General features: G+C 43.9%; 1 protein-coding gene across 1 annotated transcript in view; it reads right to left on the bottom strand.

Annotated features, from left to right (window-relative positions):
* The window catches only part of LOC134336423 (serine/threonine-protein kinase/endoribonuclease IRE1-like), a 124,516-nt gene that overhangs the window by 48,117 nt on the left and 48,610 nt on the right, over window positions 1-27,789 (bottom strand). The window contains exons 3-8 of the mRNA XM_063030641.1: window positions 20,047-20,080; window positions 18,393-18,465; window positions 14,392-14,464; window positions 6,347-6,469; window positions 3,651-3,752; window positions 2,074-2,335 (exon numbers count right to left, since the gene is read on the bottom strand). Of these exons, the coding sequence (XP_062886711.1) occupies window positions 2,074-2,335; window positions 3,651-3,752; window positions 6,347-6,469; window positions 14,392-14,464; window positions 18,393-18,465; window positions 20,047-20,080 (667 nt within the window). The remainder of the gene's footprint in view (window positions 1-2,073; window positions 2,336-3,650; window positions 3,753-6,346; window positions 6,470-14,391; window positions 14,465-18,392; window positions 18,466-20,046; window positions 20,081-27,789) is intronic.

Here is a 27,789-nt window from a genome sequence, read left to right as displayed (position 1 = left end):
TCAGGATGGTGCTGGATCCCAAGCAAGGGCATTTGTGTAATGCCTACAAGATGTTTTTTTAGAACAACTTGTCGTTGAGCCCACCAAGAGGAAGGTAATTCTGGACTGGGTGTTGTGTAATCAACCAGATTTGATTAGGGAGCTTAAGGTAAAGAAATCCTATCATAATATGATAGAATTCACCTTGCAGTTTAAGAGGTAGACGATAAAGTCAGATGTATCACTATTACAGTGGAGTAAAGGGAATTACAGTGGCATGAGGGAGGAGCTGGCCGAAGTTGATTGGAAGGGAACACCATCAGGGATGACAGAACAACAATGGCTGGAGTTTCTGGGGTCAAATTGGAAGGCACAGGAACAATGCATCCCAAAGATGGGAGAATGAGGCAACCACGGCTAACAAGAGAAGTCAAAAGACAGCATAAATGTAAAAGAGATGGCATATAATATAGCAAAAATTAGTGGGAAGGAAGAGGACTGGGAAGCTTTTAAAAGCCAACAGAAGGCAACTAAAAAAGCTATAAAGAGAAAAAAACATTAAATATGAAGGTAAGCTAGCCAATAATATAAAAGAGATACAAAACTTTTTTTTAAGATATATAAGGAGTAAAAGAGAGATGACAGTGAATATTGGACTGCTGGAAAATGATGCTGGAGAGGTAGTAATGGCATACAAATAAATGGTGAGGAACTTAATCAGTATTTTGGGTCAGTCCGCACTATGGAAGACACTAACAATGCCAGAAATGTGAAAGAATCAAGGGGCAGAAGTGAGTGTCACTGCTATTACTAAGGCGAAGGTGCTTGGGAAGCTGAAAAGTCTGAAAGTAGAGTCACCCAAACCAGATGGACTACACCCCAGGGTTTTGAAAGAGCGAGCTGAAGAGATTGCGGAGGCATTAGTAATGATCTTTCAAGAATTACTAGATTCTGGAATGGTTCCTGGGAACCAAAAAATTGCAAATGTCACTCTACTCTTTAAGAAGGGAAGAAGGCAGAAGAAAGGAAATTGTAGGCCAGTTAACCTGCTTTCAGTGCTTGGGAAGATTTTGGAGTCTATTATTAAGGCCGAGGTTTCTGGGTATTTGGAGGCACATGGTAAGATAGGCTGAAGTCAGCATGGTTCTCTAAAGGGGAAATCTTGCTTGACAAATCTGTTGGAATTCTTTGAGGAAATAATAGGCAGGATAAACAAAGGACAGTTAATGGATATCGTTTATTTGGATTTTCAAAAGGCCTCTGACAAAGTGCTGCACATCAGGTTGCTTAACAAAATAAGAGCCCATGGGAATAAAGGGGACCTTTTCTGGTTGGCTAACTAATGGTGTTTCTCAGGGGTCAGTGTTGGGACTGGTTCTTTCACATTGAATATCAATGATTTGGATGAGGAAATTGATGGCTCTTGGCCATGTTTGTGGACGACGTGAAGACAGGTGGAAGGGCAGGGATATTGCTGAAGAAGCAGGGTGTCTGCAGAAGGACTTAGGCAGATTAGGGGACTGGCAAAGAAGTGGCAGATGGAATATAATGTAGGGAAGTGCATGGTCATACGCTTTGGCAGAAGGAATGTAGTCTATTTTGTAAATGGGCAGAAAATTCAAAAAGAAAATCAAAGGTGCAGATACACTTGGGAGTCCTTGTGCAGGACATGTTCAAAAGGTGATGCCTCAAGAAGTGGGATCAATCATTAGAAACTCTAACCACCCCAGACATGCCCTCTACTCACTGCTACCATCAGGAAGTACAGGAGCACAATGTTTTAGGAACAGCTGCTTCCCTTCTGCCATCAGATTTCTGAACAGAATGAAACACTACCTCACTATTTTTGCATTACCCATTTAATTTTTTAATATACATATTCTTATTGTAATTTATAGTATATTTTATGTATTGCTCTGACTGCTGCTGCAAAACAACAAATTTCATGACATATGTCAGTGATAATAAACCTAATTCTGATTAAGTGAGTTACTGAATCAGCCGGCAGCTCCAGTCCACATTGTTACGCCGAGGGAGACCCGTACAGTGTGGTCATGCACACACTAGCTCAACAAATGGCAAAAGTGCACTTACATCAGCTTTTGTTTGGTCTCCGTCTCCTTTGGAAAGGGATATTTCCACTTTGTGATTCGGCCCACCTCTCCTGACATGAAGGTGAGGTAGCGAAGTGTCTCGATGCCAACATTGGTGTGCATCACCTTCCTCAGTCCTTCCCTCTGCCAGATGTACACAGCCACCACGGGAGACGCGTAATTCTGAATCCACAGAATGTCACCCGACTCACTGTCCACAGTCACCACCAGGCCATCTCCGTTGGAGACAAAGTGTAGCATTTCTGAAAGGAGGGGAGTTTTAAAGAGACTAGAAAGATTAGCTTTATTTGTCACATGCACATCAAAACATACAGTGAAATGTGTTGTTTGCGTCAAATCAAATCAGCGAGGATTGTGCCAGCCATTCATACCACTCCAGGCCAGGCTATGCCTTCTTCTCACTACTACCATCGGGTAGGAGATACAGGAGCTTTAGGTACCACACCACCAGGTTTACGAACAGTTACTATCCTACAGCCATCAGGCTTCTGACCCGAAATGGACCACTCCACTCATCACAACTCTAAACTGAATCTACAACCCACAGGCTCACTTTCGTTACAGCTCATGTTCTCAGATTTGTTTGTGATTTGCACAGTTTGTCTTCTTTTGCACATTGGTCATTTTTGAATTTTTATTTTATTGAGATACAGCGTGGGGAAGGCCCTTCCAGCCCCTTGAGCCGCACCACCCAGCAACCCCTGATTTAATCCCAGCTTAATCACAGGACAATTTACAATGACCAATTAACCTGCCAACCGGTACATCTTTGGACAGTGGGAGGAAACCAGAGCACCCAGAGGAAACCGACGTGGTCAAAGGGAGAACGTACAAACTCCTTACAGACAGTGGAGGGAATGGAACTCCCCGGTCACCTGGACTGTAAAGCATTGTGCTAACAAATACGGTACTGTGCCACCCCAATGTGGAAGGAAACCTGGAAACCCACACAGTCATGGGGAGAATATACAAACTGCTTACAAACAGTAGTGGGAACCGAACCTCGATCTTATAGTTGGTACTACAAAGCTCTGCGCTAACCACCACGCTACTGTCCGCCTCAGTGTATGGATCAGATCACATAGGTGAGGTGGTTTCATTCATATGATCTGCTAGATCAATGGTGTCGGCATAAATGGCATTTAAAACTCTGTCTGTTTTGAAGAGCTTTGTAAACCTAGCAGCAGGCACAATAACCACTGCAATCAAAGATACTCTATTTCAGAGGCTCCCAACATTTTTTTAGGCCATGGACCAATACCATTAAGCAAGGGGTCCATGGAGGCCAGATTGGGAACCCATGGTCTAGCTCACTAATGCCGTTCAGGGAAAGAAGCATGCTTTCACAGAATCCAGATCTTCAGTACTGTGGCTGACTGTTATCAGTCCTCAAAGCCACAAAGCGCAGGGAGGTTTGGGGTGAGAAAAGTGCTTCCCAAGTCACTGGCTTATCCCCTTGAACAAATAAACTCTGTGGCATAACAGTTTTCAAAAGCCCCTGTGGATCCCGACCCAGAGACACTGGAACATGTAGCCACACAGTGAAAGCACTCTTACTGTATTCCGTGTCTTCATCCGGTAGGGTAGCAGAATAATCAAAGTAGGTGGCATTCCATCGCAGCTCTCGGTTCTTAGTGTCGTACATGGTGATCGTGTACTCTGAAAAAATCATCTGTGTTAGCATGCAATGACTCTTTCAGACAATCAAGTATAAACTGAACTCAAAAGGAAAGCTCAAACACCAGGAAATCTGCAATTTCAAGCAACACACATAAAAGTTGCTGGTGAACACAGCAGGCCAGGCAGCATCTCTAGGAAGAGGTACAGTCGACGTTTCAGGACTGACAAAGCGTCTCGGCCCCAAACGTCGACTGTACCTCTTCCTAGAGATGCTGCCTGGCCTGCTGCGTTCACCAGCAACTTCTATGTGTGTTGCTCAAAAGGAAAGCTGTTTCCACCTACAGGTGGTAGACCAAGGACATTAAACTACATTTCATCCAGATTGTGTCGGAGTTCCTTGATACACCTGTATTCCTTGCTCTAACTGAACTAGGGCACTACTGAGTACATCTACGAGGAGCACTGCCTCCAGAAAGCAGCATCCATCATCAAAGACCCCACCAGCCAGACCGTGCCCCTTTCTCTCTGCTACGAACAGGAGTGTGGGTCCCACACTGCCAGGTTCAGGAACAGTTATTGCTCTGTAACCATTAGGCCCCTAAACTGGTGTGGATAACTTCACTCACCTCAACACTGAACTGACTCCACAACCTACAGACTCACTTTTAAAGGATTCTTTACAACTTATGTTCTCAGTACTATTTTTGATTGCCCAATTTGTCTTCTCTTGCACTTTGATTGTTTGTTAGTGTTTGTTTATATATAGTTTTGCAGAAATCTATTGTATTTTTTTATTTTCCTGTAAATGCCTGTAGGAAAATAAATCACAGGTACTATATGTTAATATACATACCTTGATAATGAATTTTACTTTGAACTTTGAAGTTCTGAATGCGATGCACATCAATGTATCTCAGTTTCTCTGCCATATCACTTAAATGACATCCCCCATTAAAAATAACATAACTCTCTTTCCAAGGCACGCTGTTTTCCTTCTCACCTGATAAATACCGACAACACTGTTCCACTAGTTCCCACTCCTCTCCAGTACCTGCCCAAAGAGAGCCTCAGCTTGAAGTTTTGTTCCCTTATTCCAGACACATCACTGCTAGCAATCACCATGACAATACAAGTTTTTCCCAGTGGCTTCAGAAATATTAATCTTACCTGCATCCCCACCGCTTCCTTAATCTGCTTAGTGCCCGTGCCTATGTGGCTCAGCAGATATAGAAGCTCGGGCAGCCACTAGAGGGAGCCGGAGTCACCCACATGGAGCAAAAACAATACAAACCTTGTACCAGTACATGAGAAATGGGAGTCAGTGGCCAGTTGACTGCTATGCTTGCTCTGCCAGGACAGATCAGTTATCTCTGTAGAAATTCCCTGCACCAATTCTAAAATATTTGATACCCTTAGTACCGAAATAATCTGTTTTGAATGTACTGAGTGAATGAGCTGCCTCTTGGGTTGAGAATTCAAAATTCAAATTTTAAAGTAAATTTATTATCAAGGTACATACAGTATACATCACCATACACAACCCTGAGATTCATTTTCTTGCAGGCATACTCAATAAATCCAAAACCATAATAGAATCAATGAAATACCGCACCATCAGGGCAGGCAACCAGTGTGCAAAAGACAACTAACTGTGCAAATACAAGAGAAAGAAATAATAATAATAATAAATAAACAATAAATTTCAAGAACATGAGATGAAAAAACCTTGAAAGTGAGTCCATAAGTTGTGGGAATAGTTCAACGATAGGGTTCACTCCAAAGATTCAAAATATATCAGATTTCTTCTGAGTGATTGACCCCCTCATTTAATTTTGTGACTCCTAGTTTTAAACATCAGATTTCTTCTAATCTGAGTCCCGAATGATTCTCCCCCTACTTTTATTTAATTTTCCGACCTTTGGTTTTATATATCAGAGCCAAAGAAAACATTAAACTCCTCATCTACCTTATCAATCTTTAAGAATGTTTACAACCTGAATTATTGATCAAAAATATAACTGATTTCTTTTTCCACAAAAACTACTTGACTGCGGAGTTCTAACGGCATTTTTTGCTTTTGTCTCAGAAATGCTGACATAAAGAAAATTATACATACGTACATGATGTGCATTTATACAGAAAAGTGCCAGAAAAAGGCCAGCACTATCATGAAAGATCCCACCCGCCCTGCTTATGCACTCCCACCAAAGAGGCAACACTTAAAAACTGTTATTTCCCCAAGTTGTCAGGCTGATCAATACCTCCACCCATTAACTCACCCACACCACTACACACACATCACCTAGTTGTCATTTATATGCATACGATCAGCCTATGTATATAACAGGTACATCGCTGATGATGTGTCCCAGCACGTCCTATAACGCATCTCAGCATCATGAAAAATTATTATTTATCAGCCTTTGTTTATGTATAGTTTTTCTTAAAATTATATTGTATTTATTTCCCTGTAAATGCCTGCAAGAAAATGAATCTCAAGGTAGTATATGACAGCATATGTATTTGATAATAAATTTACTTTGAACTTTTGAATTATATCAGTTTGGCTTTATCTCTGGGGTGGCTAATACATTATAAAACATTTATAAAGTAAAACACCTACGGTATTTTACCTGTACGTCCGAGGTATAGCAGGGGTGTTGATGGACACATGCTCTCTGCAAAAGAAGCTGTTAAAGTCTGCTGCTTTACACCAGTTATCGGGTCCACAACGTACCAGATATCCTGCTTTTTTCCTGAGGACAGAATAAAACTGGCATATAATTAAAGACCATAAAGACACAGGAGCAGAATTAGGGTACTTGCCCCATTGAATCTGCTCTGCTATTCAACCATGACTGATTTACTTTCTCTCTCAACTTCATTCTCCTGATGCCCTTACTAATCAAGAACCTATCAACCTCCCTCTTTAAACATACTCAATAACTTGGCCTCCACAACTGTCTGTGGCAATGAATTCCACTGACTCATCCACCCTCTGGCTAAAGAAATTCCTCCTCATCTCTGTCCTAAAGATATGTTCTTCTCTTCTGAGGCTGCCTCCTCTGGTCCTGGACTGCGTCACTATTGGAAACAACAGCTTCTCACCAAAGGGACAACCTTTTCTACACAGAGGATGCTGAGTAGATGGAATGAGCTGCCAGAGGGACTGCTGGGGGCAAGTACAAACACAACTACTCAAAGATATTTGAGCCAGTACATTGCTAGAAAAGGTTTAGAGAGATGGGGGCCAAAGGCAGCTAATGGGACTAGCAAACTGGATTATGAACTACGAACACAAGAGATTCTGCAAATGCTGGAAAACCAGAGCAAAACACACAGAATACCAGAGGAACTCAAGTCAGGCAGCATTGATAGAGAGGAATAAACAGTCAACGTTTCGGGCCAAGAACCTTCATCAGGAATAATGTAAAAGGACAAGATGATCAAATGATGGCTTTGTGAGTTCTGATGTTTTAACATTCTTTCAATTCTTTCATCTTTTAATTTCGAGCAAGTCACATGATTAGACAGCACTTTGAACTCCACCTACTGAAACAGTTCTGTACCATAAATAAACATTTCCTAAATTCAGTAAAAAAGATATTTCTCACCAGCTTTATTTACTTATCAAAAAGAACACCTGCAACCCCCATTTATAACTCTGGTTCAGCTACAGCTGTGGAAATACTACTCCCAGTCTGCATTTGAATGTAATCTCACGATCAGTAAACCACATTAATGAGGTTTTGTTAATAATTTACTGTACCTGGTCTAATCAGATGTCCGACTATTTAACAGCCATTACTCAAATCGTCTCTTGCCAAGAACTTTCTATAAATAGAATGCAGCCTGACTAAAAGAGTTTGAAAGTCAGATAACCTCATGATAACTCACAGATGATAATCAGGCCAAACTAAACTTGAATCATCTTCTCGAAATCTAAGATCTGGTTGCATTTTTTAGAATTGTGTTCAACTCGCTGATAAAATGGAGTATCTTATCCCTCACAATTATCAAACGGCATCAGCAAAAAGAAACAAATTCCTTCCTATAAGACCATAAGGCATAGGAGCAGAATTAGGTTATTTGGCCCATCGAGTCTGCTCTACCATTCCATCGCGGCTGATTTATTATCTCTCTCAACCCTATTCTCCTGCCTTCTCCCTCTAATCTTTGACACCCTGACTAATCAAGAACCTAGCAAACATACCACATGACTTGGCCTCCACAGACGCCTGTGGCAATGAATCCCACAAATTCACCATTCTCTGGTTAAAGAAATTCCTACTCATCTTTGTTCTAAAGGAATTTCTAATCTGAGGCTGTGCCCTCTGGTCTGACTCTACCACTAAAGAAAACATCTATTTATTTGGTTATTGAGATACAGCACAGAATACACACTTCAGGCCCTTTGAGCCACGCCGCCCAGAATCCTCCGATTTAATCCTAGCCTAATCACGAGACAATTTACAATGACCAATTAACTTACCAACCGTAGGTCTTTGGAGTGTGGGAGGAAACCACATACGTTCACGGGGAGAATGTACAAACTCCAAACAGCAGTGGGGACTGAACCCGGCTCGCCTGTACAGTAAAGCAGTGCGCTAACCACTATGCTCCTTTGCCGCCCTAACATCCTTTTGGTTGAGAGCTTCAAGTTCCTAGATCAGCAGAATCTTGCTCTGCACATCCATGTTATACTATCAGCTTTTGGCTGGCTGGTTCTCTGATAGAATAAACCCACCTCCTAAATGGCAGTTTAAAGCCATTGAGTACAGTGTATCAGTGACAGACATCACTGTGGCACCTGGACTATACCAGCACTGTAACAGTGTTGTCCTCTCCATCTCCAACACCACAAACCTTTTGTCAGAGAGGCTGACCCTTTTGTCTCATACCTATCACAAATGTCCTCTCCTCCACTCACAGATCTGGATGCATAAGATAATAGGAAGAATGTGGAAGCTTTAGAGAGGGACAGAGCCGTCTCTATTTCCTGAGGAGACTGAGGCCCTTTAACATCTGTCGGACGATGCTGAGGATGTTCCACGAGTCTGTGGTGGCCAGTGCGATCATGTTTGCTGTTGTGTGCTGGGGCAGCAGGCTGAGGGTAGCAGACACCAACAGAATCAACAAACTCATTCCTAAGGCCAGTGATGTTGTGGGGATGGAACTGGACTCTCTGACGGTGGTGTCTGAAAAGAGGATGCTGTCCAAGTTGCATGCCATCTTGGACAATGTCCCCCATCCACTACGTAATGTACTGGTTGGGCACAGGAGTACATTCAGCCAGAGACTCATTCCTCCAAGATGCAGCACTGAGTGTCATAGGAAGTCATTCCTGCCTGTGGCCATCAAACTTTACAACTCCTCCCTTGGAGGGTCAGACACTCTGAGCCAATAGGAGGGTCCTGGATTTATTTCATAATTTACTGGCATAATTTACATATTACTATTTAACTATTTATGGTTCTATTGTAGCGGTGTGCTACACACAGCGCTAGAATAACCACACGGAGTCGGTGAGTTAGAGTTGCGATGAAAGAGATTTATTCAAACTTTGCGGCCTGCTTTTAAAGCCTTCCCATTCCCGCCCTCCCTGGGGCGGGATTGCTGTGGGGAATGCATATTCCCAGACCCTTTCCGCGCGCGGGATTCTCCCCTTGCTGGTGAAGATGGCCTGGCGCCCTTTCTGGTGCCGGCCCTCTGCCTACGCGCGCTGTTGTGAGCCGGTTCGTGTGTGTTAGAAAGTGGGTCGCCACATAACCCCTGCCCCCCCAGAACAGGCGATACCTCCCCCAATGTCCAGCGTCTGGATCGGCCTCTGTTTGGGAGGTCTGCCCCTGCGCCACGGTGCCTGAGCCTAGACCGGCTGTGCCAAGTCCACATGGGCTGGTTTGAGTCGGTCCACCGTGAAAACCTCCTCTCTCCCCCCAATGTCCAGCACGAACGTGGACCCGTTGTTCCTGATCACCTTAAACGGCCCCTCGTAGGGCCGCTGTAGCGGTGCCCGGTGTCCGCCCCGTCGTACAAAAAGAAACTTACAGTTCTGCAGGTCTTTGGGTACACAAGTCGGGCTCTGTCCGTGCTGTGAAGTGGGGATGGGGGCCAGGTTACCGAGCCTCTCCTGTAGTCTGTCCCGGACTGCTGTGGGTTCTTCCTCTTGCCCCCTTGGGGCTGGTATGAACTCTCCTGGGACGACCAGGGGTGCGCCGTACACCAACTCGGCCGACGAGGTGTGCAGATCCTCTTTGGGCGCCGTGCGGATTGCGAGCAGGACCCAGGGAAGTTCGTCCACCCAGTTAGGCCCCTCCAGGCGGGCCATGAGAACCGACTTCAGGTGACGGTGGAAACGCTCCACTAGTCCGTTCGACTGTGGGTGGTAGGCAGTTGTGTGATGTAGCTGCTTCCTAAAAGGTTGGCCATAGCTGACCACAAGCTGGAGGTGAACTGGGCACCCCTGTCGGAGGTAATGTGGGCCGGTACCCCGAAGCAGGCTACCCAGGTTGCGATCAGTGCTCGGGCGCAGGATTCGGAGGTGGTGTCGGTGAGCGGGACTGCCTCTGGCCATCTGGTGAACCGGTCCATCATAGTTAGGAGGTACAGCGCTCCTCGTGACACTGGCAGGGGCCCCACGATATCCACATGGATGTGGTCGAACCTCCGGCGGGTGGGTTCGAACTGCTGCGGCAGAGCCTTGGTGTGCCGCTGCACCTTGGCTGTTTGGCACTGCATGCATGTTTTGGCCCATTCACTGACCTGTTTACGAAGTCCATGCCACACAAACCTGTTGGCGACCAGCCGGACAGTTGTCCTGATTGAGGGGTGCGCTAAGTTGTGAATGGATTCGAAAACCCACCGGCGCCAGGCTGCTGGGACGACGGGGCGGGGTTGGCCAGTAGCTACGTCACATAGTAGGGTCCTCTCACCTGGACCTACGGGGAGGTCTTGGAGCTGCAAACCGGAGACTGCAGTCCTGTAACTGGGGATCTCAGCATCTACCTGCTGTGCCTCTGCCAGCGCTGCATAGTCCACCCCCTGGGACAGGGCCTGTATGGTAGGTCTGGATAGTGCGTCTGCCACAACGTTGTCCTTTCCAGAGACATGCCGGATGTCCGTCGTGTACTCGGAGATGTAGGACAGATGTCGCTGCTGGCGGGACGACCAGGGGTCGGACACCTTAGTGAACGCAAAGGTAAGCGGTTTGTGGTCTGTGAACGCGGTGAAGGGCCTACCTTCTAAGAAGTACCTGAAATGCCGGATTGCCAGGTATAGTGCGAATAGCTCCCGGCCGAAAGCACTGTATTTGAGTTCCGGTGGTCGTAGGTGTTTGCTGAAGAACGCCAGGGGTTGCCAGTGGCCCTCGATGAGTTGTTCCAGCACTCCACCGACTGCTGTGTTGGATGCATCCACCGTGAGGGCAGTAGGAACGTCCGTTCTGGGGTGCACTAGCATCGCGGCGTTTGCCAAGGCTTCTTTGGTTTTAACGAAAGTGGTTGCGGCCTCTTCGTTCCAGGTAATGTCCTTGCCCTTACCCGACATTAGAGTGAACGGGGGTGCATGGTTCGGGCTGCTGAGGGGAGGAAACGGTGGTAGAAATTCACCATACCCACGAATTCCTGCAAGCCTTTGATTGTATTGGGTCGGGGCAAGTTGCGGACTGCGTCTACCCTGGCGGGCAGCGGGGTTGCCCCGTCTTTAGTAATCCTGTGGCCCAGGAAGTCGATGGTATCGAGTCCGAACTGGCATTTGGCTGGGTTGATTGTAAGGCCGAATTCGCTCAGGTGGGAGTAGAGCTGGCGGAGGTGGGACAGATGCTCCTGCCGACTACTGCTGGCTATGAGGATGTCGTCCAAATAGATGAATGCAAAGTCCAGGTCGCGTCCCACCGCGTCCATCAACCGCTGGAAAGTCTGTGCGGCATTCTTTAGACCAAACGGCATTCGGAGGAATTTGAGAAGTCCGAACGGGGTGATAAGTGCTGTTTTGGGGATGTCGTCCAGATGTACAGGGATTTAATGGTATCCCCGGACGAGGTCTACCTTGGAAAAGATCCTTGCGCCATGTAGGTTTGCTGCGAAGTCTTGAATGTGTGGCACAGGGTAGCGGTCTGGCGTAGCCTCGTTCAGCCTGCGGTAGTCACCGCATGGTCTCCAGCCCCCCGTTGCCTTGGGCACCATGTGCAGGGGGGAGGCCCATGGGCTGTCGGACCGTCATATGATCCCCAATTCCTCCACCTTCTTGAACTCCTCCTTCGCCAGTCGGAGTTTGTCCGGGGGAAGCCTTCGAGCACGGGCATGGAGGGGTGGTCCCTGGGTCGGGATGGGGTGCTGTACTCCGTGTCTGGGCATGGCTGCCGTGAACTGCAGTGTCAGTACTGATGGGAAATCCGCCAGGACCCTGGTGAATTCATCGTTGGACAGTGTGATGGAGTCCAGGTGTGGGGCTGGCAACTTTGCTTCACCCAGGGAGAACGTTTGAAAAGTCTTGGCGTGGACGAGTCGCTTCCCTTGCAGGTCGACCAGCAGGCTGTGGGCTCACAGAAAATCCACCCCCAGGAGTGGCTGGGCCACGGCGGCCAGTGTGAAGTCCCACGTGAACCGGCTGGAGCTGAACTGTAGCCGCACCGTGCGGGTGCCGTAGGTTCGTATTGTGCTGCCATTTGTGGCCCTCAGGGTGGGTCCCGGTTCTCTGTTGCGGGTGTTGTAACTCGTTGGAGGTAAAATGCTGATCTCTGCTCCAGTGTCGACCAAAAATCGGCGTCCTGACTGCTTGTCCCAGACGTACAGGAGGCTGTCCTGATGGCCAGCCGCCGTAGCCATCAGCGGCGGCTGGCCCTGGTGTTTCCCGGGAATTTGCAGGGTGGTCTACAGCGGCGGGCCTCTGTGCCCCACCGCTGGTGGTAGAAGCACCATTGTTCATTGGGCTCTGCTGCTGGGCCTGGTCTGGTCTGCCATTGGGCACGCGGCTTGGTGATCTGTGCGACGGATGCCCCTCTCTCCTTCTTGGCATTCCACAGCACATCTGCTCGGGCCGCCACCTCCCGGGGGTCGCTGAAATCTGCGTCGGACAGCAGCAGGCGTATGTCCTCGGGCAGTTGCTCTAGGAACGCCTGCTCAAACATGAGGCAGGGTTTGTGTCCTTCAGCCAGGGCCAGCATTTCGTTCATTAATGCCGATGGCGGCCTGTCTCCCAAACCATCCAGGTGCAGTAAGCAGGCAGCTCGTTCGCGCCGTGAGAGTCCAAAAGTCCTTATGAGCAGGGCTTTGAATGCTGTGTATTTGCCATTCTCCGGAGGCGACTGTATAAACTCCTCAACTTGTGCAGCTGTCTCCTGGTCGAGGGAGCTCAGCACGTAGTAGTAGTGAGTGGACTCCAAGGTTATCTGCCGAATGCGGAATTGTGCTTCTGCCTGTTCCAACCACAGACGGGGTTTCCGCGGCCAAAAGCCTGGCAGTTGTAACGAAACTGCGTGAACAAATGCGGTGTCGGTCATCTCTGGCCCAAATATCGTTTGGGCCGTCGGGGTCACCAAATGTAGCGGTGTGCTACACACAGCGCTAGAATAACCACACGGAGTCGGTGAGTTAGAGTTGTGATGAAAGAGATTTATTCAAACTTCGCGGCCTGCTTTTAAAGCCTTCCCATTCCCGCCCTCCCTGGGGCGGGATTGCTGTGGGGAATGCATATTCGCAGACCCTTTCCGCGCGCGGGATTTTCTCCCTGCTGGTGAAGATGGCCTGGCGCCCTTTCTGGTGCCGGCCCTCTGCCTACGCGCGCTGTTGTGAGCCGGTTCGTGTGCACTAGAAAGTGGGTCGCCACACTATTACTATTTATTATTTATGGTGCAACTGTAACGAAAACCAATTTCCCCTGGGATCAATAAAGTATGACTATGACTATAGAGGAGATTACCAGGATTCTGCCTAGACTAGAAAGCATGTCTTATGACGATAGGCTTGATGAGCAAGAGCTTTCTCTTTGCAGTGAAGGAGGATGAGAGATGACTTGATAGAGGTGTACAGATGAGAGGCATAGATCAAGTAGACAGCCAGAGAAAGAAATGGCTAATATGAAGCAGGCATACATTTAAGATGATTGGAGGGTATAGGAGGGCGGTCAGAGGAATTTTCCCCACAGCGAGTGTTAGGTCCATGATACATGCTCCCAGGGCTAGTGGTAGAGGCAGGTACCTCTTTGGAATGTGGGAAGAAACTAGAGCACCCAGAGGAAGCCCACGCAGTCATGGGAGAACGTACAAACTATTTATAGACAGTGGCAGAATTAAATCTGGGTCGCTGGCACTGTAATAACATTATGCTTAGGCGCCTGGTGGCGTATCGGTTGGTGCAACACTATTACAGCTTGGGTTGGAGTTTGGAGTTCAATACCGATGTCATCCATAAGGAGTTTCTATGTTCCTCCCCGTGAATGTGTGGGTTTCTTCCGGGTGCTCCAGTTTCCTCCCACATTCCAAAAACACACTGGTTAGTAGGACAACTGGTTATTGTAAATTATCCTGTGATCAAGGCGGATTACTGCGCGGTGCAGCTCATTGGGCTGGAAGAGCCTGTTCCACGCCGTATCTCTAAATAAATAAGATTATAATTTGCAATTACACTGCAAATGAGGACAATCACATTCTGATAGTACCAAACAGATAACACTCACTCACCCATGTACAGTATACCATCAGAACTTCGGCAAGGCGATGCCTGAACCAACTCAGGAATTGTGAATGGAAGCTTCTGTGTAAGAAAACAGACGGTTTCAGTACAGATACAAAAACTAAAAATATGTTGCGGTGTACAATGATAGAACAAAAGGAAGTGCATCATGGAAAGAAAGCATGCAGTGAAACCAGGCAGTTTTCTCCATGTATGCTTGCGACTGCCTGGCCAGATTCTGGTCTAACCCCATCTACGTGTTTGCAGATGATATCATCGTAGGCCAGATCTCACATAACAAAACGAAGCACAAGAAGATAGAGAGCCTAGTAACATTGTGTCATGACCCCACCTGGATATGGGGGGTAGAAGGGTGGGTTGGCAAGTTTGCAGACAACATAAAGGTTGGTGGTGTTGTAGATAGTGTAGAGGATTGTCAAAGATTGCAGAGAGACATTGATAGATTGCAGAAGTGGGCTGAGAAGTGGCAGATGGAGTTCAACCCGGAGAAGTGTGAGGTGGTACACTTTGGAAGGAAAAACTCCAAGGCAGAATACATAGTAAATGGCAGGATACTTGGTAGTGTAGAGGAGCAGAGGGATCAGGGAGTACATGTCCACAGATCCCTGAAAGTTGCCTCACAGGTGGATAGGGTAGTTAAGAAAGCTTATGGGGTGTTAGCTTTCATAAGTTGAGGGATAGAGTTTAAGAGTTGCGATGTGATGATGCAGTTCTATAAAACTCTGGTTAGGCCACACTTGGAGTACTGTGTCCAGTTCTGGTCACCTCACTATAGGAAGGATGTGGAAGCACTGGAAAGGGTACAGAGGAGATTTACCAGGATGCTGCCTGGTTTAGAGAGTATGCATTATGATCAGAGATTAAGGGAACTAGGGCTTTACTCTTTGGAGAGAAGGAGGATGAGAGGAGACATGATAGAGGTGTACAAGATGATAAGAGGAATAGATAGAGTGGATAGCCAGCGCCTCTTCCCCAGGGCACCACTGCTCAATACAAGAGGACATGGCTTTAAGGTAAGGGGTGGGAAGTTCAAGGGGGATATGAGAGGAAGGTTTTTTACTCAGAGGGTGGTTGGTGCATGGAATGCACTGCCTGAGTCAGTGGTGGAGGCAGATACACTAGTGAAGTTTAAGAGACTACTAGACAGGTATATGGAGGAATCTAAGGTGGGGACTTATATGGGAGGCAGGGTTTGAGGGTTGGCACAACATTGTGAGCCGAAGGGCCTGTACTATGCTGTACTATTCTATGTTCTATGACAACAGCCTTTCCTTCAGTGTCAGCAAAACAAAACAGCTGGATTTTAGAAAGGGGTGGATCACATATCCCTCTATATATTGAAGGTGCTGAGTTCAAGAGAGTTGAAAGCTTCAAGCTCCTAGATGTAAACATCACCAACAGTTTGTCCTAGTACAATCTCGAAGACACCAGGGCCAAGAAAGCTATTGCTGGTTGGATTTCAGATGGTAAATGAGGGGAACAGGAGCAAGATAGATCAGTTGGTTGAGTGGTGTTACAGCAACAACCTTGCACTCAACATCAGTAAGACCAAGGAATTGATTGTGGATTTCAGGAAGGGGAAGTCGAGAGAACACACACCAGTACTCATCGAGGGATCAACAATGGAGATGGTGTCAAGTTTCTGGGTGTCAACATCTCTGAGGATCTAACCTGGGCCCAACATACTGATGCAATTGCAAAGAAGACATGACAGCAGCTATATTTCATTAGGAGTTTGAAAAGAATTGGTACATCACCAAAGATACTTGGCAATTTCTACAGAGGCACCATGGAGAGCATTCTAACTGGTTGCATCATCATCCGGTATGGAGGGGCCACTGCACAGGATTGGGAAAAGCTGCAGAAAGTTGTAAACTCTGCCAGCTCCATCATGGACACTAGCCTCCCCAACACCCAGGACACCTTCAAAAGGTGATGTCTCAAAAAGGCAGCATCCATATAAGGACCCCCCCTATCACCCAGGACACGCGTTCTTCTCATTGCTACCATCAAGGTGGTGGTACAGGAGCCTGAAGACACACACTCAACATTTCAGGAACAGCTTCTTTCCCTCTATCATCAGATTTCTGAATGGACATTGAACTCATGAACACTGCCTCAGTATTTTCCCCTCTCTTTTTGCACTACTTTTTTTTAACATATACTTATTGTAATTTGTAGTTTTTAAATTACTATTTCTTGTAATGTACTGTTGCTGTAAAACAAGTTTCATGACATACGCTGGCGATATTAAACCTGATTCTGATTCACAGCAACACCTTGGAATATTAAAGAAATTGGCATATCCCTTGCAGCATGGAAAACATGTCTGTATGTATGGCTTAGTATGGCAACCTCTCTGCCCCACACTGTTGGGTTGTGGACACAGCTCAGCACATCACAGAAACCAGCCTCTCCTTCTTGAACACAATCTACACTTCCCACTACATCAGGAAAGCACCCAATATAAACCAAAGACCCACAAGCACCCTAGACATCCTTCCTTCTATCTCCTTCCTTTGGGTGGAAGATACAAAACACACACTGTCAGGCGCAAGGACAACTTCTATCCTGTTAATATAAAATTCTTGAACAGATCTCTTGTATGTTAAAGATGATCTCTTGAATTCAGAGTCTATTCTGTCAGAGCTCTTTCACTTTGTCTACCAGCATTGCACTTTCTCCATAGCTATGCTCTGCCTTCTGTTCCTGCTTTTCCCTAGTACTTGTCACTATCAGGCTTATTATCTGTGATATATGTCATGAAATTTGTTGTTTTAAGATCACAAGGTATAGGAGCAGAATTAGGCCATCTGGCCCACCGAGTCTGCTCCGCCATTCAGTCATGGCTGATCCTTTTTCTCTATCTGCTCCTTAACCCCAGTTCCCGGCCTTCTCCCCGTAACCTTTGATGCCATGTCCAATCAAGAACCTAACAATCTCTGCCTTAAATATACCCAATGGCCTGGCTTCCACAGGCATCTGTAGCAACAAATTCCACAGATTCACCACTCTCTGGCTAAAGAAAAGCCTTCTTATCTCCATTCTAAAAGGACGCCCATCTATTCTGAGGCTGTGCCCTCTGGACTTAGACTCTCTCACCGTAGGAAACACCCTCTCCACATCCAGTCATCCGATAGGTTTCAATGAGGCCACTCCTCATTCTTCTGAATTCCAGTGAGTCAAGGCCCAGAGCCATCAAACACTCAAACATAATCAGAAATGTTTGTGGCAGCAAAAGAGTGCAAAACAATAACAAATTAAATCAATAAATAGTGCAGAAAGGAATAGTGAGGTAGTGTTCCTGAGTCCATGGACCCATTCAGAAATCTGATGGCATTTCACTGAAATTATATGTATGGATGGTGTACAAGACAATAATTTTCACTACCACAAGAGATTCTGCAGATGCTGGTAATCTTGAACAACATACACTAAATGCTGGAGGAACTTGGCAGGTCAGGCAGCATCTATGGAGGGGAATAAACAGTAGATGTTTCAGGCTGAGGCCTTTCATGGAGACACACGATTGTCACATACATTGAAAAGATGTTCACTGTATCCCAGTATATGTGACAACAGTGAACCAAGTACCCATTAGACCACACTCCTGTGATAACTGGAATACTAAATACCGGTCATGGCAATTTACCTCAGGAGCCAGGAAAAAGCGCTTCACTTTTTATGAGGGAACATCCTATCCTCCTAATTTACCTCACAAAGATCTCAAACCATTATATAATATCAACAAGACTGTGAGAAAGCAACTTTCCTTCTTGCCAATTTATAGCCAAATACTGAGCACATTAAACAGATTTCTTATTTTCCAGCACTGATATCATCCACTTTGCACTCTCTAAGCTAAGAAGGTTATGATAAATAGACCTGGTCAACAGTTTATTGGAATTCAAGTGCATTATTACAGAATATAAAAACAATTTTAGACAGACACACAAAATCATAGAGGCTTATGAAAGGACGAACTTACAGTCAGTCCTTCATTGTTCTTCCCTCCCAGTGTATAAAGGCTGCCATCATTTGGATCAGGAAGAAATGCCGGCCTGCACAAACAAAACAAACACTTGGCAACAGCATTCCAAAATGTGGGGACCCGCTTCGACTGGGTCCCATAACCACACATACACAGACAGGTAGCAAGATCCTAGCGTGGTAACGCTGACATTACAGAATGCAGAGTTTAGAGGGAGCACTTTCTTGCAGTTAAATTATGTCAACCTTTTCCACATATAGTCATTCTGAAGAAACCACATAGAACAAAAAGTGCAATATGGTTCAAAGGTCAAGTTTAATGTCAGAGAAATGTATACAATATACATCCTGAAATGTCTTTTCTTTGCAAAACATCCACGAAAACAGAGAAGTGTCCCAAAGAATGAATGACAATTAAACGCGAGAACCCCAAAGGTGTTGAACTTCCCATATTCAAGAGTATGCCACAAGCATTGAGGTGATAATACTGTATATACTGCAGAGGAATGTGGGAATCCTGCTTTCATGGACAATACTGGTGCAACAAGACTGTACACTATTATTATATAGTCAAAAGTTTGGAATTAAAACAAACTTCTGAAACACAATAATCCGTGCCGGTCTACAAAACCACCATGCTTTTCGCAGATAATTTGAGGAGCAGTTATGGATAGTTTAGCTCCAACACCCTACAGGCAATTGGAGGTCACAAATGTTGCATCAGCCAATTTATTGTGCCTGAATTCTCTGGCATCAGCAATGGGCTCTTCAGTGAAGAGGTATTTGCACTTGACTGGAGAAATGCTATTAGCAAATTTCTCAGGGGCATTGGTCAAAATTAAAATAGGTTGTGCATTTTGCTGATTAGAAAAGCACAAGATTGCCTGGGATCCTGTTCAATGAAAATTTGATATTATTGAACCACGCCACAGATAAATGTGTTTCCTGCACACATATCAATGGAGCAATGCTGTTCAAGTACCTGCACAGCAAAGAACACAGAAACAAGATTAAACAAGCTCTGAAGAAGTTGAAAAGGATAGATTTTTAAGATGGCTTTTGTAGGACAAGATTTAATAGGTGTTCCTTATAAACCAAAGAATTTAACCATGAAACTGCTAGTAATTTGTGTAAACTTATTTGGCTCTTTAGGGAGAAATATCAATACATTGCAGCTTAAACTCTGTGTTGTTCATTCTTAGTTGACCTTTGAAGTGGTCTTGTAACTACTAAAATGAAGTTAAATTGCAGTGAAAAGATAGGATGCCCATCATCAATCTCTTGGGATAATTACTGGCCGTCCTGTCACACCCACATCACAAAATTACAGAGAGGAATGAAATTCAGAGAAGAACTGAGGATAAGGGAGGAGACTTCACAAGTAGAGTTCATAAACACACAAGATTCTGTGATGCTGGAAATCCAGAGTAACACACACAAAATACCAGAGAGACTCAGCAGGTCAGGCAGCATCCATGGAGAGGAGCGAAGTGTCAACATTCTGGACTGAGACATTTCATCACAACCTGTCGTTTGCTTAGATCTTCAACAGGGTGAACCAAGAAATGGCAGAACAATGATTCATAATTCCATCCCTAGTGATAGTCTATACTTTGCATATTAGATGTGAACATACAACACCAGAAACTTACTCGGTTAGATGAATAGGCACTTGAAGCACAGGATCTGCAAAGGACAAAGAGAAAGGTGAGTTTCCTCAAAATCACAAATTGCAAGAAGACACAAAAAGACTAAGGAAAATTATTAAATGATCTAGAATATCCAACATACTTGATCTTGAGGCAGGAACTTAAAAAAAAATCATAGAAATTACAAATCTCCAGATCCTTTCCCATATCCAGGAAATTATTCAGAATGGATGCTTTTACTAATACATTTTTACTAAACGATGTTAGTAAAAGGAAATATACTTACAATTCATGGAAAATTCAGTGCCGTAAATATAAAATTGTACTCAGGGTAACACAAATGACAAGAGAGTTTAGTTTATTTCAGCATTATTTTTGCCTGCAGGGCACAAATCCTCTTGCAATGCCATACAACAGAATAATCAGATGAGGAGGAAGAATTCACCCATCTTTTCACAGTTCAGATAGCAGCTTTGGGTGTCATGATAAAATCCTTACATAGGACTGCTGGGAGGATCATTGGGGTCTCTCTTCCACCCATCAGAGATATTTATCAGGAGTGCCGAGTATGCAGGGTACAATCGTCCAGCAATTTCTGACTCCCACCATCAGTTAGGAGGTACCGTAGCATTAGGATAGGAAACAGCTTCTTCTCCCAGGTCATTACACTACTGAACTCTCCGCCACTGCCCAGGTCTCTTCACAAGAAAGCACCAGTAACGGTATACTGTTTACTTTTTAATTTGTGTCATAAATTCACATTATTATTTGTTAATTTATTTGTGGTAATATTATTTCGAGTTTTGTGTGTGTGTTATATATACTGTGTTGTGCACCTTGGTCTGGAGGAACATTGTTTCATTTGGCGGTATGCATGTATATGGTTGAATAACAATAAACTTGAACTTCAGTATCTCAGTCAAAATTCTGCCCACTCACTGATCACAGACTAATTACTGATTACCTCAGTATTATTGTGGATAACACAAGACCATAGACATAGGAGCAGAGTTGTGCCACGCGGCCCATTAAATCTGCTCTAGCAATCCATCATGGCTAATTTATTATCCCCCTCAACCCCATTCCCCTGCCTTTTTCCCGGAACCTTTGGCACCTTTACTAATTGAGAAATTATCAGAATCAGAATCAGGTTTATTATCACCGGCATGTGATGTGAAATTTGTTAACTAAGCAGCAGCAGTTCAATGCAATACATAATCTAGCAGAGACAGAGAAAATAAATAAAATAAAAATAATAATAAATAAACAAGTAAATCAATTACGTATATTGAATAGATTAAAAAACGTGCAAAAACCGAAATACTATATATATTTTTTAAAAACTGCTTTAAATATACCCAATTACTTGGCCTCCACAGCTGTCTGGGGCAATGAATTCCACAGATTCACCACCACCTGGCTAAAGAAATTCTTCCTCATCTCTTTTCTAAAGGGACATCATTCTATTCTAAGGCTGTGTCCTCTGGTCCTTGACTCCCCCACTAGAAGAAACATCCTCTCCGTGTCGACTCCATCTAGGTCTTTTAATATTCGATTGGTTCCACTAAGATTTCCCACATTTATCTAATCCAGTGAGTACAGGTCCAAAGCCACCACTCCCGCCATACGCAAGGAGTATGTGCATATACATGTTAACACGTACACAGTTTTGCTCTCAGCCAGGGATTAACTGCTGAATGTGCTTTGAACACTGATAAAGCAGAAACAGTGATGCCGCCATGAAGAAAAGGTGTAATATAAACTCAGGTTTTATTCTAACTGCAACCTAGAGCGAGATTAAATCAGGTGAGGGAAGGCAAGCAAGTAGGTGAACAGAAGAACAAAAACAAATTCTGGAGGAACTCACAAACAAGAGAAAATCCATCAGATGCTGGAAATCCAAAGCAATACACACAAAATGCTGGAGGAACTCAGCAGGCCAGGCAGCATCTACGAAAAAGAGTAAACAGTCCATGTTTCAGGGTGAGACCCTGATGAAGGTCAGGCAGCATCTATGGAAAGGAAAGGTGGAAGAACCTAGAATTAGACGGGGGAAGTGAAAGAGTATCATCTGGCAGGTGAAACCAGGTGAGGGAGAAGGTGAATGGGCAGGGGAGAGGGGAATGAAGAAAGAAGCTGGGAGGTGATAGGTGGAAGAAATAAAAGGTTGAAGAAGAAAGAATCTGATAGGAGAGGACAGTAGACAATGGAAGAAAGGGAAGGAGGAGGGGAACCAAGGGAAGGAGGAAGGGAACCAAAGGGAGGCAATGGGTAGGTGAAGAGAAGGGGTTAAGGAGGAACCAGAATGGGTAACAGAAAAAGAGGGAAGGGGAGGGGGGAGAAATTAGTGGAAGTTAGAAGTTGACGCTCATGCCATCAGGTTGAAGGCTACCCAGACAGAATACTTTATCAACCTGAAAGTGGTCTCCTTGTGGCAGGAGAGAAGGCTATGGACCGACATGGGGAATAGAATTGAAATGGGAGGCCACAGAGAAAACATGCCTTTTGTGGTGGGCAGAGTGAAGATGCTCAATGAAGTACATAAAACACTAATTTTCTCAGTGTGGGGAAGTTACTCAGAACATAGTTAAACAAAGATAAAGAAAGAAATTCAGTAACAGGCATTATGCAGTAATAACCAAGTTAAAATCCTATCCAGCAGAACAGTACATCTACTAAATACATCAAGGGTCTATTATATCACACTGGATGAAGAACACTATGATCTCAACAGGTCATTGTTAGGATACAGTCCAGGCATTCAATAGTCAGAGCCTGATACAATCAGTCATCTGAAGGAAGAGCTCTGCTGATGTTTAGAGAGTTGGGAATCAATATACAACAATGATTACATATCAGAGTAAATGCTCTTAGTGATCAATTCAACTCATTAGGATTTTTGCTTTTCATTTACACTAGAATCATTAAATATAATTTTTATTTTTAAAAGTACTATTTCCTGCTTAAATTTGGCCAAAATCAATTAAAAATCAAACACAAGTGAATGAATGTAATACATCTGGGTTTTTTGAGGCAAATTTAAACTAGGGTGCCCAAGACTTTTGCTCAGTACTGTACATATTGTTATATATATTGTTTCCAGTTACCAAACACTTAATATTTCTGAGTTAATACAAAGCTAGGTACTCTTATTTCTGTTTCCCAACAACCTTCCTATTTTAACCAATGTAGAGAACTGTACAAAAGTCTTAGCGATACTGCATATATGTGCCTAATCCTCTTGACCAGTACTGTATGTGCCTGGGCTTTCTGTACACCTGCTGCACTAAGTGCTCTGACATCATTCTTAGTAATCTCACTGCTGTTATCATTAGTTTACTAAGCCAGCACCAACCTCAATGACCCTACTCTGTAAATGGACCCAAGTACCAAAACCTGCATTTAGAAACTCAGAAGTTTATCTTCATGTTCCCACTCATGTAAAAGAACACTATGGATGGACAAATTAATGCAACCTCTCCGTGGGTGGCAGGGTAGCATCGTGGGTAGCATATTGCTTTACAGCACCACTAATTCCCCACTGCTGTATGTAAAGAGTTTGTACGTTCTCCCCATGACTAAGTGGGTTTCCTCCAGGTGCTCCAGTTTCCTCCCATATTCCAAAGACTTAAGGGGTAGTAAGTTGTGGAGATGCTATGTTGCTGCTGGAAACATGGCGACATTTGCGGATTGCCCTGAGCACATCCTCTGACTGTGTTGGCTGTTGACACAAATAACACATTTCACTGTTTTGATGTATATGTGACAAATAAAGCTAATTGCATCTACCTGCTTTACCCTGTCTCTGATATACTATGATGTATCAATCCAAACAATGGCATATTCAAAAGGATTGTTCCAAATAAGAACAACTTTAACCAAGCACAATAGCAGTTGTTGATAGCTTGCTGGCCAAATTGTTATATCATGTGTGTTTGTGCATCATAGTGAAACTGGTTTATAGACAGTCTAACCACATGATCTAGCAGTAACTCCTGTGTCATGTGGAACAAAGTAGATTTTGCATTACTGTATCACAAACATGAGAAAGTCTGCAGATGCTGGAAATCTAAAGCAACACACACAAAATGCTGGAAGAACTCAGCAGGCCAGGCAGCATCTATGGAAAGGAATAAACAGTCAACATTTCGGTCCAAGACCCTTCTTCAGGACTGAGAAGGAAGGGGGAAGATGCCAGAATAAAAAGGTGGGTGGGGGAAGAGTTAAAATGTGCCTCTAAAATGCCCTTAAGTATTACATTCAACCACAATTTGGTTTCTTGTGTTTGTATTTTAATTGATAGTAGCCCAATTAAAGTAGAAATTAGTACTTTTATGGGAAAAAGGTAAATGATATTATGCACATGAACTTCATCAAAAGCTTCAACAATGTACCACATGGAAAGCCCTAACATGGTGGAAAATGAAATTAGAGAGGTGGACTGAGTTAGGGTAAAAGAAAACAAAATAAAGATTATTCAGAAAGGAGAGCAGAGGAATTTGGAACTGGGTAATGGTATTCAAGGAGGCCCATTTCTGGTTACTGTGGCCACCAATGGTTTGAATACATATCTAGAATTGGTGTGTTAAAATCTGCAAACAAAACCAAATCAATTATGAAACAGCATGACTTTAAGGTGTTTAGAGGAAAGTATAGGAGAATGTCAGGGGTAGCTCTTTTTGTTTTAGGCAGAGTGATGGCCTGCCAGGAGTAATTGTAGAGGCAGATACATTAGGGACATTTAAGATGCTCTTTAACGCTTAAGAAAAATGGAGGGTAATGTGGGTTAAATTGATCATACAGTGGTTGAAAAGACTGGCACAACATTGTTGTCGAAGGGACCATACTGTGCTGTAAGATTTTATCTTCTATGTTAAATCAGAGAAAGCTGCAAAGGATCATTGGCAGCATGGGGAAAGGATAAAAGGTGGATACAATTCATAAATAAACAGTCAGACAGATTGTACTTTGGTTGAAAAATGGCAACAATTAAGATCTTGAACTAGGAAGGTAGATGTGGGGTCCACACCTTCATAGGTGACAAGGTATGATGTTCAAAAAAGACACGATAATTAACTTTGTTAATGAAGTGCAAAAATGAATGTTACACTTCTGTCATAACTTAAGTTGGGCCTCAGGTGGAATAATCAAATCTGAGCACCACAGTTTTGAAAGTGCCTAAGCCAATGAGAAAATTCAGAGATATTAATTAGGATGGCATTAGGGTCAAAAGGGTTCACCTACATGAATGGACTTCGGGACTGTGAAGAAAGCCATTTCCAATACAAAATAATAAGAAGGTGATTTGATAAAAATATGTCGACAGAGATAGTAAACAGAAGATATATTTTTGTTAAAGGATCAGGGTGGAGGGAGCAGTCAGAATAATTTTGTTGTAAAGTAGCTAAGTAATTGCTATAAGTGGTCAGGTGGTGAAATTGACTGGATAAGCATAATCATAAGTTTGCGTTGAGAGAATGCCAACATGGATTGTGTCTGGTATTTGAAAAGCAGGAAAAAAAAATCACAAATGGAATAAATTATTTCCAAAATCTCCAAATTAAAGGAAATACTCTAAAATCTTCAAAACATTTCTGAATTGTATCCGCTTCCCTCACTACAATCAAAATAAGAAATGAACAATCCTACAAAAATAGCATGAGTCTCATGCTACTTGAGAGTGAATTTATTTTCCCACAAAACCTGGCAGGGAAATAACATAACAAGCTCAGAAGATATTTAAACACAAGAGAATCTGCAGACACTGGAATTCCAAAGCATCTCTCTCTCTGTTGCGCGCGCGTGCGCGCGCACACACACACACACACACACACACACACACACACACACACGCAGCAGGGCAGGCAGCAGATATTTGTCTGTAGATAAATTACTGCGTGTGGAACATGAAACAGAACACAGATTATATAGAAGAGCATCAATAACAATTTCTTCTTTGAACCATGAATTAATCAACTACTTATAATCACAAAGGAATATAATGATCCTTACTTATATTTTTTCAAATCCCAAATCAGTTGTGCCTCAAAAGCATTACTCGATCCAAAGTTTAAATATTGCAGTACCTTTCAGAACTATAGGCCTCAATTCACCAATTTATATAATCCCTTTTCTTCAAGTCAGATCCTCCCTGCTGTGCTACTTGGGCTGGTGTAAATGTAGTTCAAACAGTTAACAGGATAGCTGATTCATATTTTGGTCAGGATATGTAGAGAAGGTCAGAGACCGAAGTTGGCAAGTCTGGAGACGGAGGCCCGAAGGTCCAGTGTATGAGTCTGAGCTGGGGACTGGAGGTTGGAGGCCCAAGATCTGCAAGACAGAGTCTGAGGCCGTGGATTGGAAGCCAAGAGGCTGTCTGTGTCTGCGAGGGGATGTGAAAGGGTCTTGTTTTGCTGTTTTTGTCTTGTTTTGTTCTGTTCTTGTTGCTCATGTTGTTCTGCTGAATATTGTGGGCATCCTGTGTTGGTGCCGGAATGTGTGGTGACACTTGCGGGCTGCCCCCAGCACATCTTTGGATGTGTAAGGCATACAACTCACTTCAATGTACAGTACATGTGATAAATAAATCTGAATCTGAGGCTCTAACTCCTCCCCAACTTCACTCCTGTTCACCCGCATTGCAGGTGGGAAGATTAGGTGCTGGGGAATGCAGGGACACCATATAAATTTACTCATGGAGTCCTACAGTTTGGAAACAGGACCTTTGGTCCATCAAGTCTGTGACAACTGTGAACCTTTCCGTTTCAAAACAGCCGATCAATAATGTGAATTAAGGTCATTGGGGAAAGGAAAGAACTAGAATCCACTCAATGTAACCAGCACAAAATGGCACTCAAGAAGAGAGAATGGTCAATCCTTCTCACAAATAGGTGAAGTTTAAATTCATTGTCATAGAAAAATACACACTGTTCAAAGTGGAATGTTATTGTGGTTTTAAATAGATGTTCTATTGGCAAAAAGGCAGCTGAAGGTCAGAGATTTTTGATAAATGTGATTTTCAGTGAAGTGAACTCATGACTGCCATTTTCCAGAATAGCTTGCTCCAGAATGTTCATACATAGTCTAAAAAAAAACCTGCTCTAACATATAAAATGGACATTGGCAGAGTCCCAGCATTTGTGACTGGATATCAAGCAAGCATCATTACAGATGGGTCTCCTGGTTACTTGGTCAGTTTATACTACAGCATCTATAGAACTGGACAGGCCATTCAGCCCACAATGTTGTGCTGATCTTGATGCCAATTTATAGTAAATGTTTTCCTCCTGTGTATCATCCATATCCCTCCATTCTCCGCACATTCACATATTCATCTAAGAGCCTCAAGCTCCAAAGTGCCTGATTCCACTATTCTCACTGTCTAGCAAATTTTCACTTTACTTTAGTAACATTCCTATTGAAGAATTTTGCAAAGTGAAAGTTGCACATTAACTTATAACACATATAATAGATATTTTAATCAAAATAACAAATAACACACCCCCTAACTCGTTCCAAAAACAGAAGAAGTAAACATAACACAGAACAGTACTGCACAGTACCGGCCCTTCAGTACATGATGCTGCGTTGACTTTTAACTACACCAAGATCAATTCAACCCTTCCCTCCCACACAGACCTTCACTTTTCTGTCATCCATGTACATATCTAAGAGTCTCTTAAATGCCCCGAATCTATCTGTCTCAACCACCACCACCCCTGGCTGTGTGGTCCATGCATCTACCAC

The sequence above is a fragment of the Mobula hypostoma genome, chromosome 22 (genome assembly GCF_963921235.1).
Source record: "Mobula hypostoma chromosome 22, sMobHyp1.1, whole genome shotgun sequence".
Taxonomy (NCBI): domain Eukaryota; kingdom Metazoa; phylum Chordata; class Chondrichthyes; order Myliobatiformes; family Myliobatidae; genus Mobula; species Mobula hypostoma.
The sequence above is the reverse complement of the archived record's forward strand: the minus strand, read 5'-3'. Positions and strand labels throughout refer to the sequence as shown.